The 24,562-nt window shown below is 53.9% G+C and overlaps 1 protein-coding gene across 1 annotated transcript in view; it reads right to left on the reverse strand.

Moving 5' to 3' along the window:
- Positions 1-24,562, reverse strand: part of CAPN15 (calpain 15) — a 41,170-nt gene that overhangs the window by 14,056 nt on the left and 2,552 nt on the right. Inside the window, 1 exon segment of the mRNA XM_031060428.1 lies at positions 1-1,149. This exon segment is cut by the window's left edge and continues 11 nt beyond it. Within this exon segment, the coding sequence (XP_030916288.1) occupies positions 1-1,149 (1,149 nt within the window).

Raw genomic sequence — 24,562 nt, forward strand, 5'->3', positions numbered from 1 at the left:
TCCCCCCCGTGCTCCTGGAAGCCGTGCAGCTTGGAGGAGCCGCACACCTTGCACTTCTGGGCCTGCGTGGGGTTCTTGAGGGTGCACTTGGAACACGACCAGGTGGTGAAGTCGGGGCTGGAGGGGCTGCACGGGGTGAACCTCACCGAGTCCCCCACCAGGTTGATGGTGTCGCTGCCTTTTTGGGTGCTGCAAACCTCGCACTTGCTGGCCCCGGCGGAGTTGAGCAGGGAGCAGGAGCTGCACTTCCAGTGGGACGGACTGACCTCCATCTCCTCCTCCAGCACGCTCAGCCGTTTGTTGGACAGCAGGTCCGGGAAGCGTGCGGCAGGGGCGGCCCTGGCCTGACCTTGGGGAGAGCCCTTCTGCCCCACGGCGCCCGTGGCCGCGGGCTGGGAGCCTTCAGAGCCCGGCATCTGCAGCTGTGGGGGCACCTCCCGCCGGCTTCGGGGCACGGGGTTGTTCTGGAGCCCTGGGGAGAAGGGGCTGAAGCCTGGGATTTTCTGCACCTCTTGTTCCATAGCCACTGGGCCTGGGGTGGCCACGGCATCACCATCAGAGATCTCTGCAGAGACTGAAGGCTGCGGGGTGGAGGGGGCCATGTGGAACCCGGCCGGGGTGATGACTTCAGGGACGACCAGCGCCTCTGGTGGGATTTTGGGCAGGGAGAGCTTGCGTGGGCCACCACAGGCGGAGCAGGAGTTGGCCACGGGCGTGTTGTGCAGGGTGCAGCGCTGGCAGGCCCAGCCGCTCTCCAGCTCGGCTTCATCAGGGCTCTTCCCCTCTGAGTCCTCGCTGCTGCTTTCTGCCTTGGCAGCCTCCTCCTTGGACGTGCCCTTGGGCTCCATCAGCACGGCAGGCTTGGGCAAGATGCCATTGATGACGGGCAAGGGGGAGCCACCGGGTCCCGGCTCCGGGGTGAAGCCACACACCTCACAGGTTTCCTTGCCCAGAAAGTTCCTGAAGGTGCAGCGGGCACAGGCCCACTTCTGCTCCTCCACGCTGAGCCGCAGGATGTGGTTGAGGTCGGGCTTCTGGCGGGGAGCCTCGCAGATGGAGCACTGCCGCTGGCCCACGGGGTTCAGGAAGGTGCAGCGCGTGCAGGACCACTCGCGGACGGCAGCCATGGAGCCAGGAGAGTGGGAGTGGCTGCAAGAAAGAAGACACAGTGTGAGGATGAGGCCAAGGCCACCCAATAGGCAGAAGTACCACGTGTTTCCTGGGCTGGCATGGTCAGGACCTTGCTTCCAGGAAGGAAACAACCATCGATCCAGTCACTGCTCTATTGGCGCTTGCTCCTCTGGCACTGACAAATTCTCCAGCTGTATGGCAAGGCATTGGCTTCCATCCAAAATGCTCCAGGAGGGGCAAAAGAAGCAGCTCAGCACCCAGTGACCTCATTCTCACAGTGGGGTTGTGCCCTGGTAAGCAAACACCATCTCTGTGCCCAACCCTGGCACTTTGTGTGTCTGCAGGGCGTTTGGAACTCTTTGGAGGAGGTGACACCCCGCTCTGCCTTCTTGCTGTTCCAGCATCAACTCTTTTCTCCTTCTCTGCTCCACCCCACCTCCGTCTCACTTTCTGTTCCTGTCTCCCTCCTCTCCTTTCAGCTCCACACCACTTATCCACACTGGGATAACTTTGTTATCCCTCACCAGACACCACCAAGACAAGGAAGGCAGACTTTGGTGTACAGAGGTGCTTCTACCCGGCTGTAGGTTTTGGGGCTGGAAGCCTGGCCCAGTCAGCCTGGGAGCAGCAGCTCCATGGTGCACCAGTGCCAGGACAGCTCACCAGCAGCTTCCAAGCTCAGCAAAGAGGAGCACTATGTCCCTGCTCCAGCGGCTTCCCCACTTATCTGAGAAGCAGAGAGGCCATAACGCCCTTCTGGCTGCACCAGCCCTTGGTTTCAACCTCCAACGTTGCCTGGGAATGCCTGAAACCCTGATGGGAGAATGGGTCCGACACACAACAGAACCACCTCGTCCTGGGGCAGGAAGTCACAATTCCGTTTTCTAGGCAGGTTCAATATTCCAAAAGCGCAGCAGCAGCAGCTCCATGGACCACGGCGATCCCTGGGTTGCAGGGAGCAGCGTTCCCCCAGTGCAGCCCTCCTGGTGCTTTCAGGCTGCCATGTGTGCACTCACACTGAGAACAGCCCTGCATGGTGCCCTTTGTCCCCTGCTCGGGATCATTTCCTGCAGCTTGGAGCAAAGGTGGGGCTAAAGCAGAGTTTTCTGCTTCCTCCTCCTTCACACAAGGACAAACCAGCTCTCCCTCATTTGAGCATGCACCGGGAGCCTGGAGCCCTCCCTCCACGCACTCCTGCTCCCAGATAAGGTGGCCAAGTCATAAATCCAATCTTGAACCCCAGCTCCAGGTCAGCTGTGCCTCTCTCCAGCAGAGCAGGCCCCTTCCAAGCCCTTCCACCCCACCCTGCTTGCCTGACACCACAGACAGGGCCAATTGTGCAGAAGAAGCCTCCAAGCCCAACCCATGCCCTCAGCTCTTCCCAGGAAGAGCAAAGTCAGACCTCCAGAGACCAAGAGCAGCCTAAGTCATGGAAGCTGCACCTCAGTGGGCTCTCCACTGGCTCCCTCTCCAGCATCCCTACAACAACCAAGTTCAAGCACCACAGTGGCTGGAACAAAGGGGAGGAGGGTGTTTAATCCCATAAAGGGCAGGCACAGACAGCTCCAGACGCCGGTGCAGCCTGTGGAAGGATCTGGGTCCTGGCTGGCCTCCAGAATCCCAAGCAGCAGCACCTGCACACACAGCTTCCCAAGGCTCTGAGCAGACTGCAATGCAGCAGCAAGGTCTGGAGGGGCAGAGGATGCAGCCAGAACCCCCTGGGGAGGAGGGAAGTGACCCTCCCTTTGGTTGGTACGTGAGAAACTCTCCTGGGAACACTCCAGCAGCAGCAGCAATACAACCCCATCTCCACACCACGCTCCACAGCCACTGGAAAAGCAGCTCCACCTCACAGAGATCAGATATAACCTTCAACTCCCTTCTTAAATCAAACGCTTCTCTAAATAAAGCCTGAAATCAAGAAATCCATTTTATTGCAAGAGAGAGCTTGAAAATTCATTCTGGTTCATATACGGCGCCTGCATCGTTTGAACTCTGCAAGGTGTTTATTTACTGGAGTTATTCCCAGCTAAGAGAAATATAAACATTGATTTTTCTGCCTCAAGTCCTACAGCTGGGAGCTACTGTACATCCCTCTCCCCTGTGGCAGCACCATGTCCACAACATCTGAAAGGGAGATCATTCCTCAAGCAGAGGAGGGGAAGGAGCTGCTGCCCGGCTCCGGCAGCCAACGGGGCCATGAAGGGCACCGTGATCCTGTTACATCCATTTGTCTTACTGCTGAGGTTCATCAAACCACAGGCATCAGCAAAAGGCAAGGGAAGGCTGTCAGCAACCTGTGCCATCCACCTCCAGCCTCCTCCATGCTGTGTACACAGTGCAGGAGAGCACTGGCTCTGAAAAATCTGCCCTGAAATGCAGATGCTGCAGTGCTTTCTGTGCATGGGGACAAACAGCCACCAATCTTCCTCCTGCCCGTCCCTCACACACCCATGGTCCTACCCAGCAGGCAAAAGCTTCTAGCAGTGCCACCATGGGATTGTGGAAGGAAACACTCTGTTCCTTCCCATAGAGAGGAGAAAACCTAGGATAACCTAAAAGACAGAAGTACCACAGAAGGGGACATTGGGATGAGCCACATCCCCAGACCTGCTCGATGTGGCATCAGTAACAAGCTGCAGGCTCAGGGAAGGCAGCACCATTTCACTTGGCTGGGCAGGATATCCAGGCTCCAGGCAGCTGGAAGGGAGGTGGAAGCCAGGGCACTGAAGTGTCCTGGAATGGCCCTGGGGAGCTGCGACATTCTCTGGTCACACTGTCCCCCTCCTGGTCCCATCTTCTCGCCCCTTGCAACAGGAGTCAGCCCCTAACACTGTCCAGCTGCTGCTGGGTTTTGCACTTACTTGACTTTCTTGGGAAAACCACAAAGCCTTCCAGAAGGGCCATCAGCTCTTCCCCCAAAGGTCCTGCAGTGGCAGGGCAACCAGTGTGACAAGCTTTGGCAGGAGACTCCCCTGCCTTCTGTTGCACATCGTGGTGCCCAGCAGCCACACAGTTTTCCCTGAAAGTGAGTGGGAGGCACACAGCATGGCAGAGGACACGGGACACCTTCAGTTGTGCCCCACAGTTCAGGGTTCCCAGACACCAATCCCCCAGCCTTGGCAACTGGCAGGACACCAGCCTGCAGCCTGCTTTCCCCACACCCCTGCCTAGGACTGATGGACAATTCCAGTCCCTGCCTGAAGTAGAATTAAATTTAAGGTCCAAAGATCCCAGTGGGCACCAGGCTGGAACCTGCCTTTACATGGTCCAACCCGTACCAGGGCATGGTGGATTGTGGCAGCAGCCTCTGTCCCACAGCAACAACCTCCTCCCAAAACTGAACCAGCTGAAGGAGAAATCCATCCTCAGCCTGTCCAAGCTCCACACTTCTCCTTAAACAGCCTGGCTGGCTCCTTTCCCAGCAGGCAACAAGGCAGCATGAGGAAACAGGGTTATCTCCAGCACCTATTCACCAGGCCCATCTGCTGCGTGTTAACACAGTCACTCTCCAGCCCCAGCAAACACAACTGAGATAAACATTGCCTGCCACCTTCCTGGGGGAGAGGAGCTCCTTTGAAACCAAGGACCTGGCAGCACCCACCCACAGGAGGGCTTTCCTGGGGGACACTTCACAGGTGACACAGGGCTCCGCAGCCGGGCAGCACGGAGCTGCAGGAGGCTCTTTTGAGGTGCACACAAAAAGGGCACCTTGGGGTGCAAGGACAGGGTAACAGGCTACAACCCCACACCTCCAGCAGCATGGATGGGGATGGATCCACATGGCTGTGCTTCCCACCACAGCAGCTCTCCCCAAGCAAGGCAGGAGACATCAGCTGGCAGGAGGCACCACTGTATTGGCAGGCGTGCCCCTACCTTGGCAATCACAGCACTGTAATTATCATGCTTAAAAAATAATATAGAAAGTACTCTAGCAAGCAGGCAGCTTTCAGCACACTGATCAGGTCCCAGGGAACCTCTCTGCTCCAGGGATTAGAAGGTTCCAGCTGGTCACCTTCCAAAACCACTTCAGGACAGTGATATCCCCGCCCCGGGCTCTGCTGAGTGATGAGTTTGCTGAGCCCTGTGTGTCCAGCCGCTGCAGAGCCCTGGCTCCTACACAGCCACCAAACTGCCCAGAGATGGCCACCACCTTTGGGCACCATCTGGGACCCAAGCCATCTCTGAAGGAGGGCAAAACAGGAAGGAACAAGGCAGGGTGGGAAATCGGGAAGAACCCAAAAACCTGCAGTTTGCATCCTTCCTGCTGGTAGGGAGCTGGTGGTGTGCCAGGACTGTGGGATGTGCAGCTGAGCTCCAGGGCAGGAGATGGCACCCAGCCCTGGACAGAAGCACCCTGGACTGCCAAAGAACACCTTGAGGTGACCTGGGCACCGGAGTGAGAGATCCCAGAGCTCTGCTGCAGAGCCCACACTGGCAACAGGATTAGAGGAGCTCGTGTCAATCACACACAGCAACACAATCAGGCTGTTTCTCTAAATAAAATTCCTCCAGAGCAGCTAAAGTCTTAAAACTTATGGCTTCGTTTCTCTCCCGCAGTAAATAAACAAATAAATAAAAATCAATTGTTCTCGTCAGCAGCACAAACCCCGAGCTCTCTGACACACAATGCATCCCAGCAAAATCCTCACTGACAAATACAAGAAAAAGCACTCAAATTTTGTGGAAGAAAAAAAAAGAAAAATTACCAAAAACCCTAAACAAATCCTGCCTCAATGTCTGTGAGCTGTGAATCCCTCCCCCTCTACCCCATGCTTTCTATTTAATATTTCCCATTTAATTTTCTTTCAGTAGCACTGCGGAGCCTGACCTAAGAGAGGACTGCTGAGCCTTCTCCCACACAGACCTACCACATCTCCAGAGCCAGCAGGAGCAGAAGGCACCTGTGCCCACCAGGAAGGGGTGCAGGAGGTCAGGAAGCACTCAGAATCCCTCTGGCAGTGCACTGCTAGGAGCACACGTGGCTTGGGATCATGAAGCCCAGACGAGGAGATGCTGTTGGCTGAGCTGACTCACTCTTGCAGAGCCAGGCAGGGGCTGGGAGGCTGGACCTGGAAGGTTGCAGCAGATATACTGGCAGACCAACACAGAAAAACAGGGAGCTGGGACTTTCCACTTGGTACAAGTTTCTGTAGGAGCATCAGTGGAGACAAACAGCCTCTGATTCACACTTCTGAACCCCTGAGGTTATAAGGGAAAGTGTCGCCAGCTCTGTGCTGGCATCATCCAAACAAGGCAGGTTGCATAAGTACTTCCAAATCCTGCCTCCAGAGTGAAACAAGAAAATAAACCAGGCTTTAACACCAGTGACCTTCACCCCAGCCTTCCAGGACCCTTCCAACTCAGGATATTCTGTCTAGGAGAGACATGGACAAAAATAAAGCACCAGAAGGGACCTGTCTCTTTGCCCTTTTCTCCCAGATCTGCTGAGCAAGGGCAGGGACAGCAAAGAGACCCCCCCCAAACTGAGCCACACTTTCTGGAGCATTGTATCCAAGTATCCATGTCAGGCAGTGCCAGGTGGTCCCACTGCAACGGCACAAACATTGCCAAAAACCAGAGGCTCTCCACGTGTGTGCAGATGCAGCACCCCACTTCCACAAGAGCAGGCATGGAGGATCCCAGAGTAAACAGGGCACAAGAGACCTCAGGGTGGTCTCCAGCTCAAACTCCTGCTTCAAGCTGAATCTCCTAAAGGGATTGCAGCAGGTTTAGACTGTCTGGTCTTGAAAACCTCTAAGTATGGAGACTTCACAACCTCTCTGGGCAGCAACCTCAACTAACTGACTCTCCTTGGGCAGAAATGCTTGTGCTTATATCCAGCCTGAAACTCTCCTGTTTCATCTTGTGTTTGTTGTTTCCTGCCCTCCCACCATGTGCTGCTGTGAAGAGCCTGGCTGTGACCTCTGGATGATGTCTGCAGGTCCTGCTACAGCCCCTCCAATGCTTTCTCTCCACCTGGAACTAATCATGGAATCATGGAATAGTTTGAGCTGGAAGGGACCTTAAAGATCATCTTGTTCCACCCCCTGCCATGGCAGGGACACCTCCCACTGTCCCAGGCTGCTCCAAGCCCTGTCCAGCCTGGCCTTGGGCAATCCATCCCTGCCCTCTGGCAGTGGGAGCCATTCCCTGTGTCCTGTCCCTCCATGCCTTGTCCCCAGTCCCTCTCCAGCTCTCCTGGAGCCCCTTTAGGCCCTGGCAGGGGCTCTGAGGTGTCCCTGGAGCCTTCTCCTCTCCAGGTGAGCACCCCCAGCTCTCCCAGCCTGGCTCCAGAGCAGAGGGGCTCCAGTTCTCAGTGACCAACTCAGGGGCCTCCTCTGGACTCACTCCAGCAGGACAACTTGGATTGAATTCTTGACTGAGCCCAGCTCCCTCCCCCTTTCCTTGCAGGACTCACACTCCAGCACCCTGACCACCAAAAAACCCCAACACCAAAAACAGCTCCAAAAAGGTCACCATGTTCTTCATGCAGCCTCTGACACCAGGCATCCCCTTCAGCCAGCACCAGAGCTGGGGCTTTGCTCTGAGCTCCCTTTGTCCCTTCAGTTGGTGGAAGAGAACCACAACTACAACTACACAAATTCCTCCTTTTGTTGGAGCACTTGAGGAAATAGACTTCTTGATCCTGAAATATTAATTTTTGAGCACTCCAGAGCTTTATCATATATTTATATCTGCTCTCGCTCTTTAATGTCAATCCAGGACAAACTGTCAGTGAGTTCCCAGAAACACAGCTTAGGTCAGGGATGGAAAACCAGCCAAGGGACCAACCTGGTCCCCTTCCATGGCAAACTCTCCTGTGGCCAGGACATCCCTTCTTTCTGGAGGTATCAGTGCTCCTGACCATTCACTGGAGCAGGACAATCACATTTATGCAGAAAATGACATTTTCTACTGGTGATAACCTGCAGTCAATTGAAACAGGACAACTGGATTTGTCCTGTTTAATAAAGCAATGGTGGCAGGCAAAAATCCCTCATCAAAGCAGAAGGGAGGGAAAAAAAAGGTCTAATTCTGCAGCAGGAAACCATGCAAGGGTGAGCACTTGAAGGTGAATGGGGCCATAAAAGACTCAGCAACACCACACAACCTTCCCTAGAGGTGCCAAGAGGCTCAGACAGACACAAAGAGTTTCCCAAGCTGATGATGCACTCCAGTTCCTGGGAATTTCTTGGTCCCATGGCACAAAACCTCCAGATGGTTCTAGCACAGTTTCTATTGAGTTTCTTCTTTTCCCACACTGGACACAGCTCCAGCAGCTCAGATGTGCTCCAACAGCCAGGGAGAGAAGAGACTGGGAGTTTTAATGAGAAGTTCCCAGGGGAAAGCTGATCTCTGCTAATGACAGGTCTGAGAGAAAAAACACTGGCCCAGCTGTACAGGGTGCACTCAGCACAGGAGTTTCCTGGCAGCCAACAAAGCTACAGAACACACTCTCAAACTGCAACTGTCCCTGCAATTTACTCTCTTGTCACCTCCCCAAAAACTGGGATTGTCTGTCAGATGTGAGGCTGAGAGGGGACATCTTGCTGTGGGACAGGCAAGAAAGGACTTCATAGAATCATTTCATAGAATCACAGAATGTCCTGAGCTGGAAGGGACCCACAAGGATCAAGGGTTCAGCTCCTGGCCCTGCAGAGGACACCCCAACAATCCCTCCCTGTGCACTACTGAGAGCATTGGGCAATGCTCTGTAAGTAGCAGTGCTTGCAAGGGGTACAAGTGGGACAGAGAACACTCCTCTATCCTCCCCCAGCCATAAAGAGACACCAAGGAATGTGTTCAGAGGGTGGGGGTAACAGGAGGAGGGCAGAAGCACAGCAAGACAGGGGCACCCTGAAAGATCCTGTGACACACACCAAAGTGTGGCTTTGGTGGGGAAGGGAAGTTGAGGAGACTGTCATGGCTTGCAGAGTCCTCTTCATGGCTGAAATCCCTGGGTTTTGCTCAGGAAAAGGGAGGGAAGGGGCAGAGTTTTTGGATCTGCCCATCTGCAGTTACTGGAGCTGCTGCAGGAGTGCCAAGTGACACACACCTGGAAGGAGTGTGCCTTCTCTCTGAGCCTGGGGACACACAGGGAGAGCTACCCTAAACTGATGGACAGGAGACAAGAGACTTTCATCATTCTTCATCAAAGCAGAATCAGAATCTGGAAGGCTTGTCTTGTGAGAAAAACAGGCTGGGCATGATTAGCCTTTAATACACCTTAATTGCTGCAGTGTTGTAAGAAATGAGCTCTCAGAAGAAAACCAGTTTGGCTGGCAAAGCACAGGCACGCTGGGACAGGACCATTCCCAAAGGCTCCTCAGCTAATGAGCAGGCTTCCCACATGTCTGCCAGGGCAACAATTACAATCCCTGGGGATACAAAAGGAGGAGGCAGACTGAGTATTCCAAGGTCAGCAAAGTCCACGTTCCAGCTTTGCTCGAAAGCTTCGCAGGCTCTGGATTCACGAGCTTTTGATGAGGTCTCACCCTACAGCAGCACCTCCTGCACCTGTCCAAGGTTCTTGAGATGCAGGGCCCAGATGAGATGGCCAACAGCAATGTGACCTGTTCAAACCCAGGATGGAGGGACTCAGTAGCACAGGATCATCATGGGACAGGCTCTGGAGCAACAAGGCTGGCAGGGGAATGGTCCAGGAAGGTTCTTCTGGAGCCCCAGCCCTGGAGACAGCCACCAGCACAGCCTCAGCTCCTCCCAAGCTGCACTATTTCTCATTAAGATCAATTCCAGCCTGTTGTTATAATTAATAACCTCATCTTGCCTCCCTGCATGCAAGCAGGGGAAATTTCTGCAGCTGCAATCAGACTTTACTTCAAAGAAACCAATTTAGCACAGCGCTACTGCTGCCATCATTCCTCTTACTCAATGCCTTTATTTACCTTTTCTGTACCTAATTTCCCCAGTCCTTCGTGTGCCTGGGGAAATTAAAAGCAAAAAATACCAAGCTCCATTTGCACCCAAATATTATAGCAGGGAGAGGAAATTTGTGTCCTTAACTCGGGCCAGCACTGTACCATGGCCATTAACACATTGATTTGGCTTGAGGAGGTGATGAACTGAAAAGCATTGCTTTGACTACACAACACTGACTTTGACCAAAATCTACATAAACTGGATATTTAAACCCTCTCAAGAGCAAATACAGAAAGGAGGTACAGCAGTTTTATAGGAGTTTGTCACAGTGGCATGAAATTGGTGTAACTTGGGTGTAGAAAGCACAAAGGACACCTGGTTCTGTCAAAACATCAGTGAGTGCTTCAGCATGCCTGCAGCTCCCAAAAAAGGCTGCTTTTTCAGGGGAATAAAGCCCATAGTCCTCCAGGAAATGCAACACAAGCATTCAAGAATTTTATCTTTTTTTGTCAATAAAAGGCCTGAATCCTTGAAGATTGACGGCCCCAAGTTCTGCTGGATATTTGGAGCTTCAGCTTCTTGCACACTTAGAGCAAGAAAACACTTTGAGAAATGTATTTTTGTTTTTTAGAAAGCCTGGTAAAAATTGGATCAGCCACCCTGTATGGTTTTTATAACTCCACTCTATCTGTGGTCTGAGCAGAAAGTTTCCCATGTAAAATAAACTTGTCCAGCAAACTTTGTGACCACCTAAAACAGAGGAAGCCCTGAACATGTGAGCAGGTCACATCACACAGGGATGGGAACACAGGTCCCCAAGCTCCTCTGGTGTTAGGACAGTGTGAGATGTACAGAACAGCAGGGAGAGGATTTATGAGCAGGACATCTGCTCTAGGACTAGCACGATGCTGGGGAGGAACAGCTGGCAAGATGATGTTCTTTAATACTGCTGCTACACTAATTCATTTCAAATCATGGCAGGTTTTAATTAAAAAACCCAACAGAATCTTGAGTAGGAAAAGCAGGAGGGATGGCCAGAAGAGCTCAGAATGGAAGGGTTTCAGATGAAAGGTGTGAGGGAATGGAGGAGAGGACATCTCCTTGGGTATCTCATGTCTGGAGAGCAAGGCATGGCACAGGTTTGAGGAGCTGCAGGTGATGCTCAGTGAGCAGCTCCACTCCCCCACCCCTCTCACAGCCAGCACCACCAGCTCAGCTCCAAAACACCCCCCTGTACCTTCAGAGAGTAAATTAAATCCCTTCTTCCCAGCGGGAGAAGGGAATTCAAAGCCCTTTGCTGCCTTTGAGGCCTGTGCTGCTGGGGGATGCCCCACGAGCGTGGAGGGGGCTGCCTGCCCCTCTCACAGCCCCCTGGGGCTCCTGGGGTGCTGCAGCCACCGTGGCACAGCCACAGGAAGGGAGGGGAGGGCACTGCCAAGCCCCCCCCTCCTTTTGTGCCCCCAGTTCCCAGCCCTACCTCGGGCAGGCTGCTATTTGCTTCACAAACAACCATCCTTTTCTGTAAGTTCTCCCTGATAAAATAAATCAAAGCATAGCTTCCAGGGTCCAATTAAGACAAAAACCAACAGTAATAAGAGCTTGGTACCATTTGGGATGGAGGGAGAGAGAAAGACTCATGTAGCCATGAGGTCTGAGACTAAGGAGAGCAGGGCTGCAGCCTGGCAGGTGGAAGCAGAGCCCCCAGCCTCCTCTTCCTCCTCTCCTAGGCCTTTAACTTGGCCACCATCCCAGCTCCTGGCAGAGCTGCTGCTGGGAACTCTTCCTGCAAACGAGGAAAGTTGTCAAGCCAAGCTCTGCAGCTGCACTGTCCCATGCCAGAGCAGGCAGTGCCCTTCCCAGGGCTGCCAGTGCCACTGGGGCACCCTGGGCAGCTCCATCCCAGAGAGCTGGAAGGCAGCAGGGCACTGAGCTCCATGGCCAGCAGCTGTCAGCTCCTCAGCATGATTAACAGGCCTTACTTAATGAAGAGCTAAGCCAGTCCTGGACCTCGGGAAAGCAGCTCACAATTAACATCCCAGCCAACAAGCTTTGCACTGATCTGCAGAGAGAAACACAGACTGCCAGGGGCCAGAGGAGGAGAGAGGAACTCTGGCAGCTCCCAGCAGCCCTGGAGTTCGGAGTGTGGCTGATCAGGGCACAGCAATGAGGCCACTGCAGCTCCTGGCAGTGAGGGATGGGCAAGGATGGAGCGTCCCCCACAGGCACTGCCACCACCAGCACACCCTGCTCGACTCGCCTGGGCATGGCACCAGCTCCTGCAGTGACAGAAGGCCAGAAGGCAGAGGGCAAACCTGAATGCCCCTTCTCATACATCAGGAACCCTGTCCAAAGATGCACAGCTGAGCTGGGCACTGCAGTTTGTACACACACACACACACACACACACGCTCTCCACTGAGTTCCTGGCTCCACACACAACTTCCAGTGCACTCCCACTCCCTGCCAGCTGCTGGAACAGACACACCAAGGCCTGGTGCAGCTGCTGTGCTGGAGCCAGGCCCTCCCACTGTACTGACCTGTGCTGGAGAGGGGCCACCACAGACAGCAGCAAACCCCCCCAGCCTCCCAGATGGCTCCTGGCTCCTGCCTTTCCTGCTCCTGGAGCATTGGCACCTTCTCCAGCTCTGCTCCCCTTCCCATGTCATGTCAGGTCAAGCAGCTGAATGCAAGAGCACACAAAATTGGTTGCTGCATCGGGCAAGCTTTGGGGAGCCTGTTGCCAGCTGCAGCAGGCTCTGCTCTCCATGCAGGTTTGGGGGGAGGAGGAGCAAGGAGGGGGAAAGCAGCCTCAGGTGCTGCTCAGACCCGGGGCACACGGAGCAGCATCTCCCCCATGCAGCAGGAGAAGAAGCAATTTATTGTGACAAATGCTGAGAGCCTGCAGCAGGGTTGGCCCTTGCTGTCAGAGCTGGTGAACCACACCAGGAGAGGGGAGGGCCTGGCAGTCAAGTGGGATATGCATCACTCCTGGGGGGAAGACCATCAGCAGCTCAGGAGAAGCAGGCTGCAGGAGATCCCTGCCCGCCCACCTGGGATGCTGGTGAGCCCCGTGTGAGCCAGCCAGCCAGCCAGCACTGCTCATCCTTCCTCTTAGGGCTGTTAACTGCCACCTCTCAGTGTCCCCTGCTCCAGAGGGGTCATGCCTTGGCCCTTCAGCCTCCAGAAGGGGTTGAAGGTTGGGGCAGAAGTGTCTGGGATGGGACACAGGGTTAGGGCAATGCAGCACAAGTGGGATGTTCATATCTGCAACTCGAGCTCATAAGCGAATTCTTGTTGAGTGTGGAGAGTTCACTGAACAGAAGGACAGGAAATAAAATTCTTAACTTTTAAAGAACCTGAAATAAGGAGAATCTGGGATGCCAGTTGTGTGAATTAGCCAGGAGAGAAGAGGGAGAAGCCCCTCCTGAAGCAAAGGAATTCCAGTGTCCATTTGGTCTCTAGTGAATACAGAGAGATGGCTGTGTCCTCCTCAGCTTGCAACACCTGCCTGGCTGCCACATTCCCTTTTCCCACAAAGTATCTGGTGAGGTTCCAGATATAACTGGGACTGATTTTCCCACTGCAACTTAAGAAACACCATCAGCATCCAAAAAGAACATGGCTTCACACCTGTACAGACTTCCCTGTGCAGCTCTGTGCCTCCAGCAAACAGTGGTGCTTGGAGAGCCTTGGATTCTTCTTCCATGGGGACTAGACAGCAGCCAAAGCACTGACAGACCACTAAGTCTAAGACAAATTCAGAAATGAAATGTGAATCTCTCAAGCCCTGGCAAAGCACCATCCTCTGAATTCCTCTCCCTGTACAGCAGAATGATTTCCCAGCCTTTGGGTCAATCCAGAGCTGCTTCCTGAGCTGCAATAGCCACGTGTAGGAGCACACACTTCCCTGCATCCCAGAATAGCAAGCAGCTGGAGTCGCATCTGAACACTGCAATGGGAAGATGAAAGACTTCCAGACACTCCTCTTTTTCCACTGAGCCCTTCATAAGCTCCTCTCCCCACTCTCACTTCACATACAGCTCCTTCAGCTGCTGATTTTCCACAGGTGCCGAACTTCCAGATGCTCCTGGAGGCTTTTCCATTTTTAAATTTCTTCTATTTAAATAACAGGGCATATGGTTTATTACAGCTAGTAAAGGGTGTGTGTATGTGTGTGAGGGGAATTTGATCCTGAGATCCAGAAGGACCCCAGGACCTCTGAGCACCCAGGCACCAGGGCCTGGCCCCAGAGGAGCACAGCCAGCTCTGCCTGCAAACATCACCCCAGTGAACAAGTTGCCAGCTCACCTACATCACCCAGGTCCTTCAGTGGGGAGGTTTATACCAGCCCAGGAGACATCAGGACTGCTGTGCCCTTTCTAGGACAGCTGCCACCCTCTGAACAGGATGAAGGCCAAATCTTCAGGACAAGACCAGTGCCAGGATCTTACAGAGGACTTCCATCACCCCAGTACCACCAACAAAAGCTCTGTGCTTGAGTTGGGTGAGCACAGCTGGATAAAGATCCCACAACACAGGAGCCCAGCTTCTCTTGGGAGAGAAAAGGATCCCAAAGGAAATTTGCTGATGTGTCCCTCACCCCAGCTGCCAGGGTACCACAGGAGGAGCTCCCAGATCTGGGCATGGAGATCCTTGGAATAAGTTTGGATCCACTCTCTCCAGGTTCCATTTGAAATGGGCTCAAGGGTAGCACAGGCTGCTCTCTGAAGGAAGCACAGGGATGTGGGATGCAGGATGCAGGCAGGCAGCCCTTTCAGCTGGGAAGTGGGAAGGAAGGGAGGTACTGCTGGGGCTGATAGCCACGGCTGTTTCACAATACAGCCTTACCTGCTCTCAGCAGGGAGGGGAGGAGGCAAGGAAAGGAGCAAGAAGCTGAACTCATTAGGCTTCCCTCTCATCTGAGGAGCTGGGACAGCTTCAGCAAGGAGGGTGGACTCGTGGGACCAAAGGACACTTGTTTCCATCCACTTAGCTCCCCACACCTGAGCTATGTTTGAACAGCCACTTCAAAAGCAACCCCTGAGGAAAGCAGGCTGGATGAAGAGGAATCTCTACTTGTTGTTTTCATTTCTCTGTCTTTAAGCCAATTAAGGAATTACTTTTTAAGTGAGGGTCTGTGGTCTGCCTCAAAGAGCCTGCACTCACCCAGAGCAGGGTGAGGTGGCCATCTGGAGCCAGCACTGCAGGGACTTGTGCTTCTCTACAAAAAAAGAAACTCTGCTCCAAAGGCCCAGCAGCTCTCTGTTTTCTAATACACTTCTGCAGCAGGTGCCTCTCCCCTTTGCACCTTGGTTTTCTCACTGGTACATCACACAAAAAGCAAGCGGCGTTGACTTCAGGCAGAGTTCTCCTTGTGTCTTTCAACACCTGCCCAGCGTTTGAAGAATCCAGCATGGAAAATGCCTTTAAAGCTTCACACCCAGCCAAGAAGAGGCCAAGACAAAGGCATGGGCTGTACTTTATCCTGGTCTCATATTCACAGAACCACAGAATGGGTTGGAATAGACCTCCAAGCCCATCTCATTCCACGGGACACCTTTCACCATTCCAGACTGCTCCAAGCCCCATCCAGCCTGGCCTTGGGCACTGCCAGGGATGCAGGGGCAGCCACAGCTGCTCTGGGCACCCTGTGCCAGGGCCTGCCCACCCTCACAGGGAACAATTCCTTCCTGACATCAGGGTGGTCAAGCTCAAACATGCTGGAAGGGGGCTACAAACACAGGCAGAACATACCCAAGGACACAGAACTGAGCTGGAAAATGTTTGCTGGGACAAACAGCTCCTGGTGTGGGACTGTCAGACACAGCCCTTGCATGAACTAAATTGCAAAAGTTTTGCCTTTCACACACCACTCAGAGCTATTTTCCATCACTCCTCCTACCACAGCCCACAGAGGATACACACATTCTGCACTGGGTAACAAAGGCACCTGTGTGTGCAGGGTACTTTGGAGGGACAGGTGCACGTTCTCACACGAAGAGAATCTCACACACACACACACACACGCACACATACACAGACCACCTTGTACTGTCTTCAAGAACAGGGAACAACTTTAGGATCACACACCTGAACAAGAGCATTTGGAAGTTATGCTGGCACCCCTCCTATTCCATGTTTGAGGCTGTTTCACACCACTTCCCAACACACCTGATCCTTGAACTGAATGCTGGGTTGGGAGAAGAATTTTCCTGTTTCCCTGGACTAGAGAGATGTGGGACTAAGGCTCTGGGCCCATAGCTGGAAAGAGCCAGGAAAACCTGATGGGACTGTAAAGTCAGGACACACCTACATCCCCTTATCCCACTGCAACTTCCCTCACATGGGGAGGCTGCAAGAGGAGATTTACTGGTGGCTGCCAAGGCAAATTGCTGCTCAGCTAAAGATTTATGCTGCAATTTGTAGTGCTATTAAAATAGAATTGGAAGAGTGGTGGGGGAAGAGAAAGAGGGAATGAAAGAGAGGGGAGGGGAAATTGGTCAGGAGGAACACCAGGGCTCCAAAGCTGTTTGCTCCATCTCTCACATCTCCATTGAAGCAATCACTCTGCATTTCCAGCTGCTGTGCTGCAGCCTTCAGACCCTGCAATGCCAATGCCTGGGCTGGCTTTGCAGCAGGGCACACACAGGTTCAGTTAATAGAAATCCATCCATCTCCACAGCACCTGAACTGTCAGGCTCAATAAATACACCTGGCAAAGAATGGCACAAAAGGGACAGGGCATCTGCAGGCTGCTGGCTGCTCACATGACTTCCACACTGCAGCCACCAAGGACAGGAGAAGGGACACCCCCATCCCAAATGTCACCCACTGCCTTCTCATTCTGGCACTGGTTAAACACTATTCCTACCTGCTGAGGTCAGAGGCGAGCTAAATCATCCCCTGCACCTGCAGGAATTTGCCAGCTCTGCACACTAGATCTGGAGGAAAGGGCTGTCAGGGCATGGACTGATATCCCTGCATGTGCAAAGAGCCATGGGCTTCCCCCACCCAGGCCCCCATTGCCCCCTCCCCTGAGAAGCCAAGGAAAGGTCAGAGTCCCTGCAGCTCCCAGGGAATCCTGACTCTGCTCTGCACAACTGGGTGACACTCAGTCTTCAAAAATCAAAAGCAAAACCTCTTTAGTGAACTTCACCAAAACAGCTTTCCTTTGACATCCCCCCTTCATCCCCATGCCCTGAGCCAGCCCTCTGTCCTGTACTGCCAAAACCATGGAGGAATTTCAGAATTACACCCAAAGAGAATTTGGCTTTTCAGCCCCTGGGCATCCCTGCAGAAAGAGCCAGGCCAGGCTCATTGCTCATTCCAGAAACCACCCTAGGGCTGGGGGTTTCAGTTTACTGAGAGGTCAAACTATGGATCCAAACTGACCCCCAAGGCATTGGGGAGCTCTCAAGCCCTGCCTGAAATACCTTCTTGAGGTGCCCCAGCCAGCAACTGAGCTCAGCTCCCTCTTGCAAGGGAGATGGGAGAGGATGGGATGCTGGGCACAGGCTGAGTCCCACCCACAGCAATGATCTGTCTGTGTGTGTGCTCCTCACCTATAAAGGGCACTCCTCTTTCTCATGTGCTGAGCTTTAGAGGGGACAATTAGCCACAGTTCCCTAGAGCTCAATGGGATTAAACACACTGCCCTTCCTGTGGTTTGGCTGGGAATGCTTCATCATGCACAGCCCACTTGGCATTTCCATTTCCTGGCACTGGCAGCTTCTAGGACAGTCCTGGGCAACATTCAGCACCAGTGTGCAGGTGAAATAGCTCTGGGTGTGCAGAGTGGAGCCTGGCCTGTATCCTCTGGCACAGCATCCTGTGTGGGCAGTGACAGGGGCACAAAACCCTTCCATGCACCTCCTGCCCCATCAGCACCAAGCCAGCAGTGCCTCAAGCCTATCCCAGGCAGCTGCCAGTCACAGATCACCCTCCAGGATCCATCAGCAAACACTCCAGGCTCCAGGAGGACACAGGGCCACAACAGAATCCCAGCACAGTCCCAATGCCCCATCAAAAACAGGTTCAACACAGGAATCCACACTGGGCTTCAGATTCAGTTTGGCATCAGTGTGCCCTTTCAAAACGGGGACTGTTTGGTTTCTCCAGCCTCTTGGAGACAGAGAAGGATTTGATGGGTTTTATGGAAGGGCAAGGAATGGAGCAGAACAGCACTGTGCTGGGTCAGACAGAGCCACATGACCACCCAGCACCCCAAGCTGCTCCTTCTGCTCACACCCCAAGCTCTGGAGCTATTGCCACCTTAACTGAGGCAGCAGCTGAGCCTGGCTGGCTCCAGGAGCAGGCACAGGCTGGAATTACCAGGGAAACCCCTCCAAGTTATACTGTACCCTGGAGGCCTCCAGGCTGGGTCATTCAGACTGCAGCACTGTTTACTGCCTTGTAAAGATGACAACACTTAACTCAGTATTGTGAAGCTGGAATCAGGAGGATGCTCCTGGCTGGAGCACGTGCCATTAACCCTCCCGAGTCCATGTGCCAGAGGGAGGCATCCTGCCAGCACAGCAACCCCAGGGAGGCCAGGCTGGGGCTGCTCCAACAGCTCAGTGTCCCTTCCCTGCAGCACAACACTGAGTTTTCTACCAAGGAGAGCAGCTCCTGCTGTTGTTTAAAGCTCCTGAACCTCACCAAGTCACACACACGCTCACAGGCAGCCCCAGGTAAGCTCAGCACACAGACTCCTCAAGGACACCCTGAAGGACATCACTGCTGACCTGCATGGCACAGAGGAGCAAGGAGCACACGTGCCCTGGAGACTGAAATGCTGCACCAGACACAGGGCCCTCCCTGTCAGCTGCTGTGCCCTCCCCAGCACTGCCACCAGCAGCAGGCCCTGAGCAGCCACTGCAGTGCCCACAAGACACATTTACTGCACGAGAACACAACCCAGGGACAACAGGTCCTGCAGGAGAACACAACTCAGGGACAACAGGTCCTGGGGGGATGCCTTGCTGGAGTTTCACTGGGCTGTGTGTGAAGTGCTCAATGCCAGTCCCTGCATGTGCCACAGGGGCTGCTGGGCAAGACAGCAGCAATGCCACTGGTCACTCCATTCTTGCCACGGGCTGCAGCCTGAAGCTCCTGCAGAACTACAGTCTTTCCATATTCCAGATGCAGCAAATGTTTCCCTGTTTGTCCCTCCCCACAGTCAGACACAGCAGCTGTGGGCAAGGCAGCAGGAGAAGCCTCAGTTCCTGGGCAGGGAAGGTCCAGCTGGTGGCATGGCTCTGATGGAATGTCCCAGTGCTGCACGGGGCACGTGCCAGCCAACACCAGGGCTCTGAATGAAAGGTGTCCTCTCCTTGGTGTCCCAAGGAAGCAGGGGAAAAAATACAGGTATATACACACGTATCTATCCATCCATCTACCTATCTATAGCTTCACTTTTCCAAGGCAGGGAGATTAAAATCAGATTTTAAGGAAGAGAAAAGATCCTGCCTGTGTCTGCCTTCTCCCCACCCCACAGCTGGGGAATGCTGCTGAAGACCAAGGAGTGCACTGTCCTCTCCAACCAAAAGCAGGCAAGATCCAGCCTCCCAAAATCCCCTTTTGCTGTAGCCAACCTGCCACGCTCCAAATGCCAGAGCCCAGCTCTGTGTAAGCACAAACCCCAGTGTGTGATGCACACGGAGCACTGGGAGCAGCAGGGCTGGAACCTGAGCGTCTGCAGCCCCAGCTGAGCTCTGCACAGCTCTGGGCAAGGGCAGGCACGGCCCCCCCAGCCCCCTGCAAGCTGCTGCCTTGGCAGCCTGCGAGCACCTGCAGCCCAAACTCCGCTCACCCCCACACGGCAGCCCCAGCTCTCCTGCTGCCATCCAGAAGGGCTCCAGGCTGCCTTCACACTCCACTTCCAGCTTCCTTCTGGTGTGGATGTCCTGCTGCCGCCTCAGAAATGCCATCTGTAACGCAGGAGCAGCTCCCTTCCCTTGGGATCAGCTCCCCACAGCTCCTGAGGGTGACCTGGAGCACCTGCCCCTCGCAGAGTCAGCGATGCCCGGGGTGCTGTGAGCTGCCAAGGGCTGCTGCCTGCCATCCTGGTGCCCTGGCAGGCAGAGTGGCAATGCTGGCAGCGTGAGAAGCACGGGAAGGTGCCCAAGTCAAGGAAAAGCCCAGGGCAGTTTGTTTGAAGAGAGGGGCTGAAAAGGCACAGACACCTGTGGGTGGGTTGTGGGTCCCCAGGCAGGAACAGAGAGATGCAGCACAGCTTGGCAAATGCAAACAGCACCCAAGCAGGGCTCCCTCTCCTCTGTGTGCCCTTCTGTTGGCAGCAGCCCCGTGCTGAGGGTTGTTCCATCCCAGAGAACAAAGGCCTGCAGAGGGTTCCCTCAGCACAGCCTCCCCTCCACGCTCAGCACCAGGCTCTGGCTGCACTGGCATCAAGGGGCCTTTCACGGGTGGGGATCACAGGGGAAGAGGCTGCAGGGAGGTGGGTGCAGCTCTGAGCACCCCCCCAGCTGTTTGTGATTCATGTTAGTCAGATACCAGCCCAGAGCCACCAGTGTCAAACTGGGTTAAGTTACTGGTTGGAGAAATCCAGCACGTGCACCTGGTAATCTGAGAGGGGAGCAATGGGCTTGGAGTGATCCCAGGGAGTGCTGGGTGCAGAGAGGGAAGGGATCTCCCTGCCCACCCAGAGGGCAGGAGGATATTGCTGCCTTCACCCCTCCTCTCACAGGCCCACACCACGAGGTCACTGCAGGCCCATGTCCCTCCAGGACAGATGCTGCACACTGTCAGCAGGAGGTGTTTCAGTTTCCATCCTGATCCCACCAGAAGAAATAACCCTCCAAACACACACCTTCCTACAGTTCCTCCTTCCCTGCAGCAGCTCAGCCAGGCTCCTGAGCTTCCCACTGTCATCAAATCCATCCACCAGCTCCTGCCAGAGGACTGAGGCCATTCCACAACTCCAGGCCATGCGTGTGACACCTCTCAGGGATTTGCCATGAGACATGAGACCACGTTCCTCTCTATGCAGTCAAAGAAGCAATGCAGGAGGGTTACTCTGGAAAAAAAAAATCCTTGCTCTGGCTCCTCTTACTCTTAAAATTTTTTTTAAAACCCAAAAAAATCACAAGCTACCAATTCCTCCCCCTCCCCACCCTCAACACCCAAAGCAAAACTCCCCAACACCTGCACTTGGAGAAGGACCTGAACCCCTGGTCCTGGAGCAAAAGTGCTCAGCTCCTGCAGACAGGAGCATCCCCAAACCAGGTAAAGGTGCTGGCTTTTCCCTTCTCCAGGCTGGCTCTGTCAAAGGGACAGCTCTGCTGTGCCCTCCATGCTGTGACAGCAACACCCAGGCAGGAGGGGCAGGCATTTCTGCTCAGCTTTGGCCAAGCCTGCCATGTAAGATGAGGACATGCTCCAGCTGCCTCTGCCCTGGATCTGACCTCCTCTGAGGCAGGATGGCTCTTGTGGGACATGGAAATGAGGAAGGTTGGAGGGCACACAGGGAGCAAAGGGAGGGCTTGGGGATCTATTGAGAACTCTGGTCTCCACTGCTCTGCACCGCCCTCTGAGATATTTGTGGCTCCAGAGCTATAAATAGCCCTAATTTAAACAACTAATAGGCTTTGTGACCCTGGAGCAGGCAGTGGATGGGCAGGGCTGGGAGCCTCAGGCAGATGAAACAGACTCCATGCTGCCAACTCCTTGGCACTGCAACACCTCCTGGAGCAAGACACTGCTCCAGATACCACAGGCTCTGGTGAGAACTGGTCAGCAAACAGTTACAAGCCAAACATTCCCATCAAAGAGGTATCCACAACAACCTGCAGCATCTTTACTCCACCAAATCCCAGCTGAACTCCACAGCAACTTCCAGAGGGAGCACAGCCCACACAGGGATGGATCCACCTCCCTGCAGCACCTGGGGAGCACAGGCTTCCCTCCTGTGCTGAGCAGGCATGTCCTGAATAGGAGAGCTGCTGGCAGTGCCCTCTGGTTTGGATGAGTGGCTCCTTTTTCTGTGGACACACACTCAGAGCACGTGTTGGTGATCCCCATCTGCTCCACAGCCACATCTGCTCTTTGCAAGGGGGCTTAGGAAGGGAGATGGACCAGCTGGACCCCAGAGATCCCTTCCAACCTCAAGCAGTCAGTGATTCTTGAAAAGTGCAAAATAAACTCTCTGAGCACACCCAAATCCACACAAGTTGCTGATCAAGCCCAGGGATCTGTGCCTGCCCCACCCCAGCTCTGTTGGGGTTCCTGTCCTGCTGAGGCTGCCGGACCTGCCAGGGCTGATGTCCAGCCTGAGATCTGATGACAGAAAACAGAAGCAGGTGGTCACCAGGTGATTCCCTGCAGTCACCTGAAGCTTTACCAGCAGCTCTTTTTCCAAGAATCTCATTTCTCTGTGCTCTGGTTCCCCAACAAGAAACACATAGATTCACCTAGTTGGGAAAAGCCCTCTGAGTACATCGAGCCCAACCACTGCCCCAGCACTGCCAAGACCACCAGTGATCCCCAAGTGCCACATGCTTTCCCCAAGATGTCCCCAAGTGCCACATGCTTTCTGAACACTTCCAGTGATGGTGACTCCACCACTGCCCTGGGCAGCCTGTTCCAATGCCTGACCACCTTTTCTGTGAAGAATTTTTCCCCCAGCATGCAACCTGACCCTCCCCTGGCACAACTTGAGGCTGTTTCCTCTTGTCCTGTCCCTGTTTCCTGGGAGCAGAGCCTCACCTAGCTACACCCTCGTGCTGTCAGGGAGCTGTGGAGAGCCAGAAGATCCTCCCTGAGCCTCCTTTTCTCCAGACTAAGCACTGTCCTGGTGTCCTCCAGACACTTCTGCTTGTGCTGCACTCAGAGCTGAAGCGCCACAGGAGGAGGCTGAAGGAGCAGCACAGAGCCACATTCCTCCACACAGCTCCCTGCCACACTTCCATAAGCCAGAGTTCAGTTATTAAAATCTCCACCAGCCTCAAAACAACTCAGAGCCCGCAGAAAAGGTCTCTGTGATGCTGCCCAGCAGTTCTGACTTGCTGCTGTTCATGTATTTAAGCCAAGGGCTCCCAAACAGGACACTCAGGCTTGCCCAGAGATTCTCCCCAGAAGTGGGAGGGGCTTCTGGGGAGCAGGGGGTGGCACAGCAAGTGCCCTCCCACCAGCTGCCAACAATGAAAGCAGGTCCCCTCACTTCCCTCTAAAGCAGGGAGATTTACATATTTTTAGCATATCATAATAATAAAATAAAAGAATAATAAAAGAGTGTGTTCCTCCCTCCACAGTCATTGAGACCCAGAGGTATTTCATTCTGCAAAGGCTTTTATAGAAAAATAAAAATCCTCTGCAGAACGCTGCAGGAAAGCCCAGGAAATGAATATCCTCTGGAAGAGGAAGGAGTTCAGAGAGCTTCAGCCAAAGCGAGTACTGGGCAGAGACACTCAGGTCAGCTGCACAGACCTTGCAACCCTTTCCCAAAAAGCCTCTCCTAAGAGCAAAATCCAGAAGTTCTCAGTACTCAACAGGGCCCTCTTCATGAATCCTGGGAGTGAGGAAGAGGTGAACAGGAACATTCCCTTAAATCTCATCAGGAAACAGCTCAGAGGCCAAATTCCCTCCTAACCCCTTACAATGTGGAAGGATGCACCTTGGAGAGGTGCCACCACCCCTGGAACCCTATGATCCCACAGCTCCCAAACCATCCCACAGGGGCAGCCACAGCAATGGAGCCATGTCCTGCTGCCAGCACCATGCCTGTGGCACTGCTCCTTCCTGCTCCCAGCTCCAGGAAGGGTCTGGCACGTTGGGAGCTTGGCCAGGATGGATCCCCGGGCTCAGCTGAACCTTCCCACCCAACAACAGCCCAGGCCAAGCACCCTCAAGCACATGAGCAAGACAGAGCCCAAGGGGACTTGCAGCTGAGCCAGAATTTGTCTGGCTGCACACAGCTACCAGGGGTGAATTTAAACCCAACATCTTTGCCCTAAGCAGAGATTTCTGCAATCAGATCCCTCCAACATGCACCCAATACCTGGTACCTCCAGTCTTTCAATAACTTGTCCTCCTGGCATGCTGGGAAAGGGACAGCCTTCTGTTTAAATGCTGACACACAGAAAGAGACTGTGCAGCCCTGTCCAGAAAAGACCAGGGACTCCAATCTGGTTGTCACAAGTCTGCTGCTTCTACCACTAAGGCCCTTTTTCTACTCCCTCTTGTCTCCCTCTCTTCAGCTGGAATTCCATGCCATCAGCCTCACCCAGGCAACAGGAGACAGTGAAGCCTCCTCCCAGCTTCTAAAATCTTGAAAGCCAAACAGCACTGGTTTCTCCCCTTATTCCCATCCCACCATAAGGGATGACTCCCCCAACTCCCCCATCAAGTACAGACCAAAGTCACTCACTATTTGTGTCCCTGTTTTTCTGCCAAGGAAGGTTTGTGTTCATCCCTGAGACAGCTCAGAGCAGCTTGGCTCTGTGCTGCTCCACAGCAGCCAAAGCATTATCAGCTCTGAAGGTGGCTGCAGGCAGGGACAGAAAATCAGCAGGAAAAGGAAAGTCTATCCCAG

Source organism: Geospiza fortis, unplaced genomic scaffold, assembly GCF_000277835.1.
Source record: "Geospiza fortis unplaced genomic scaffold, GeoFor_1.0 scaffold114, whole genome shotgun sequence".
Lineage (NCBI taxonomy): Eukaryota > Metazoa > Chordata > Aves > Passeriformes > Thraupidae > Geospiza > Geospiza fortis.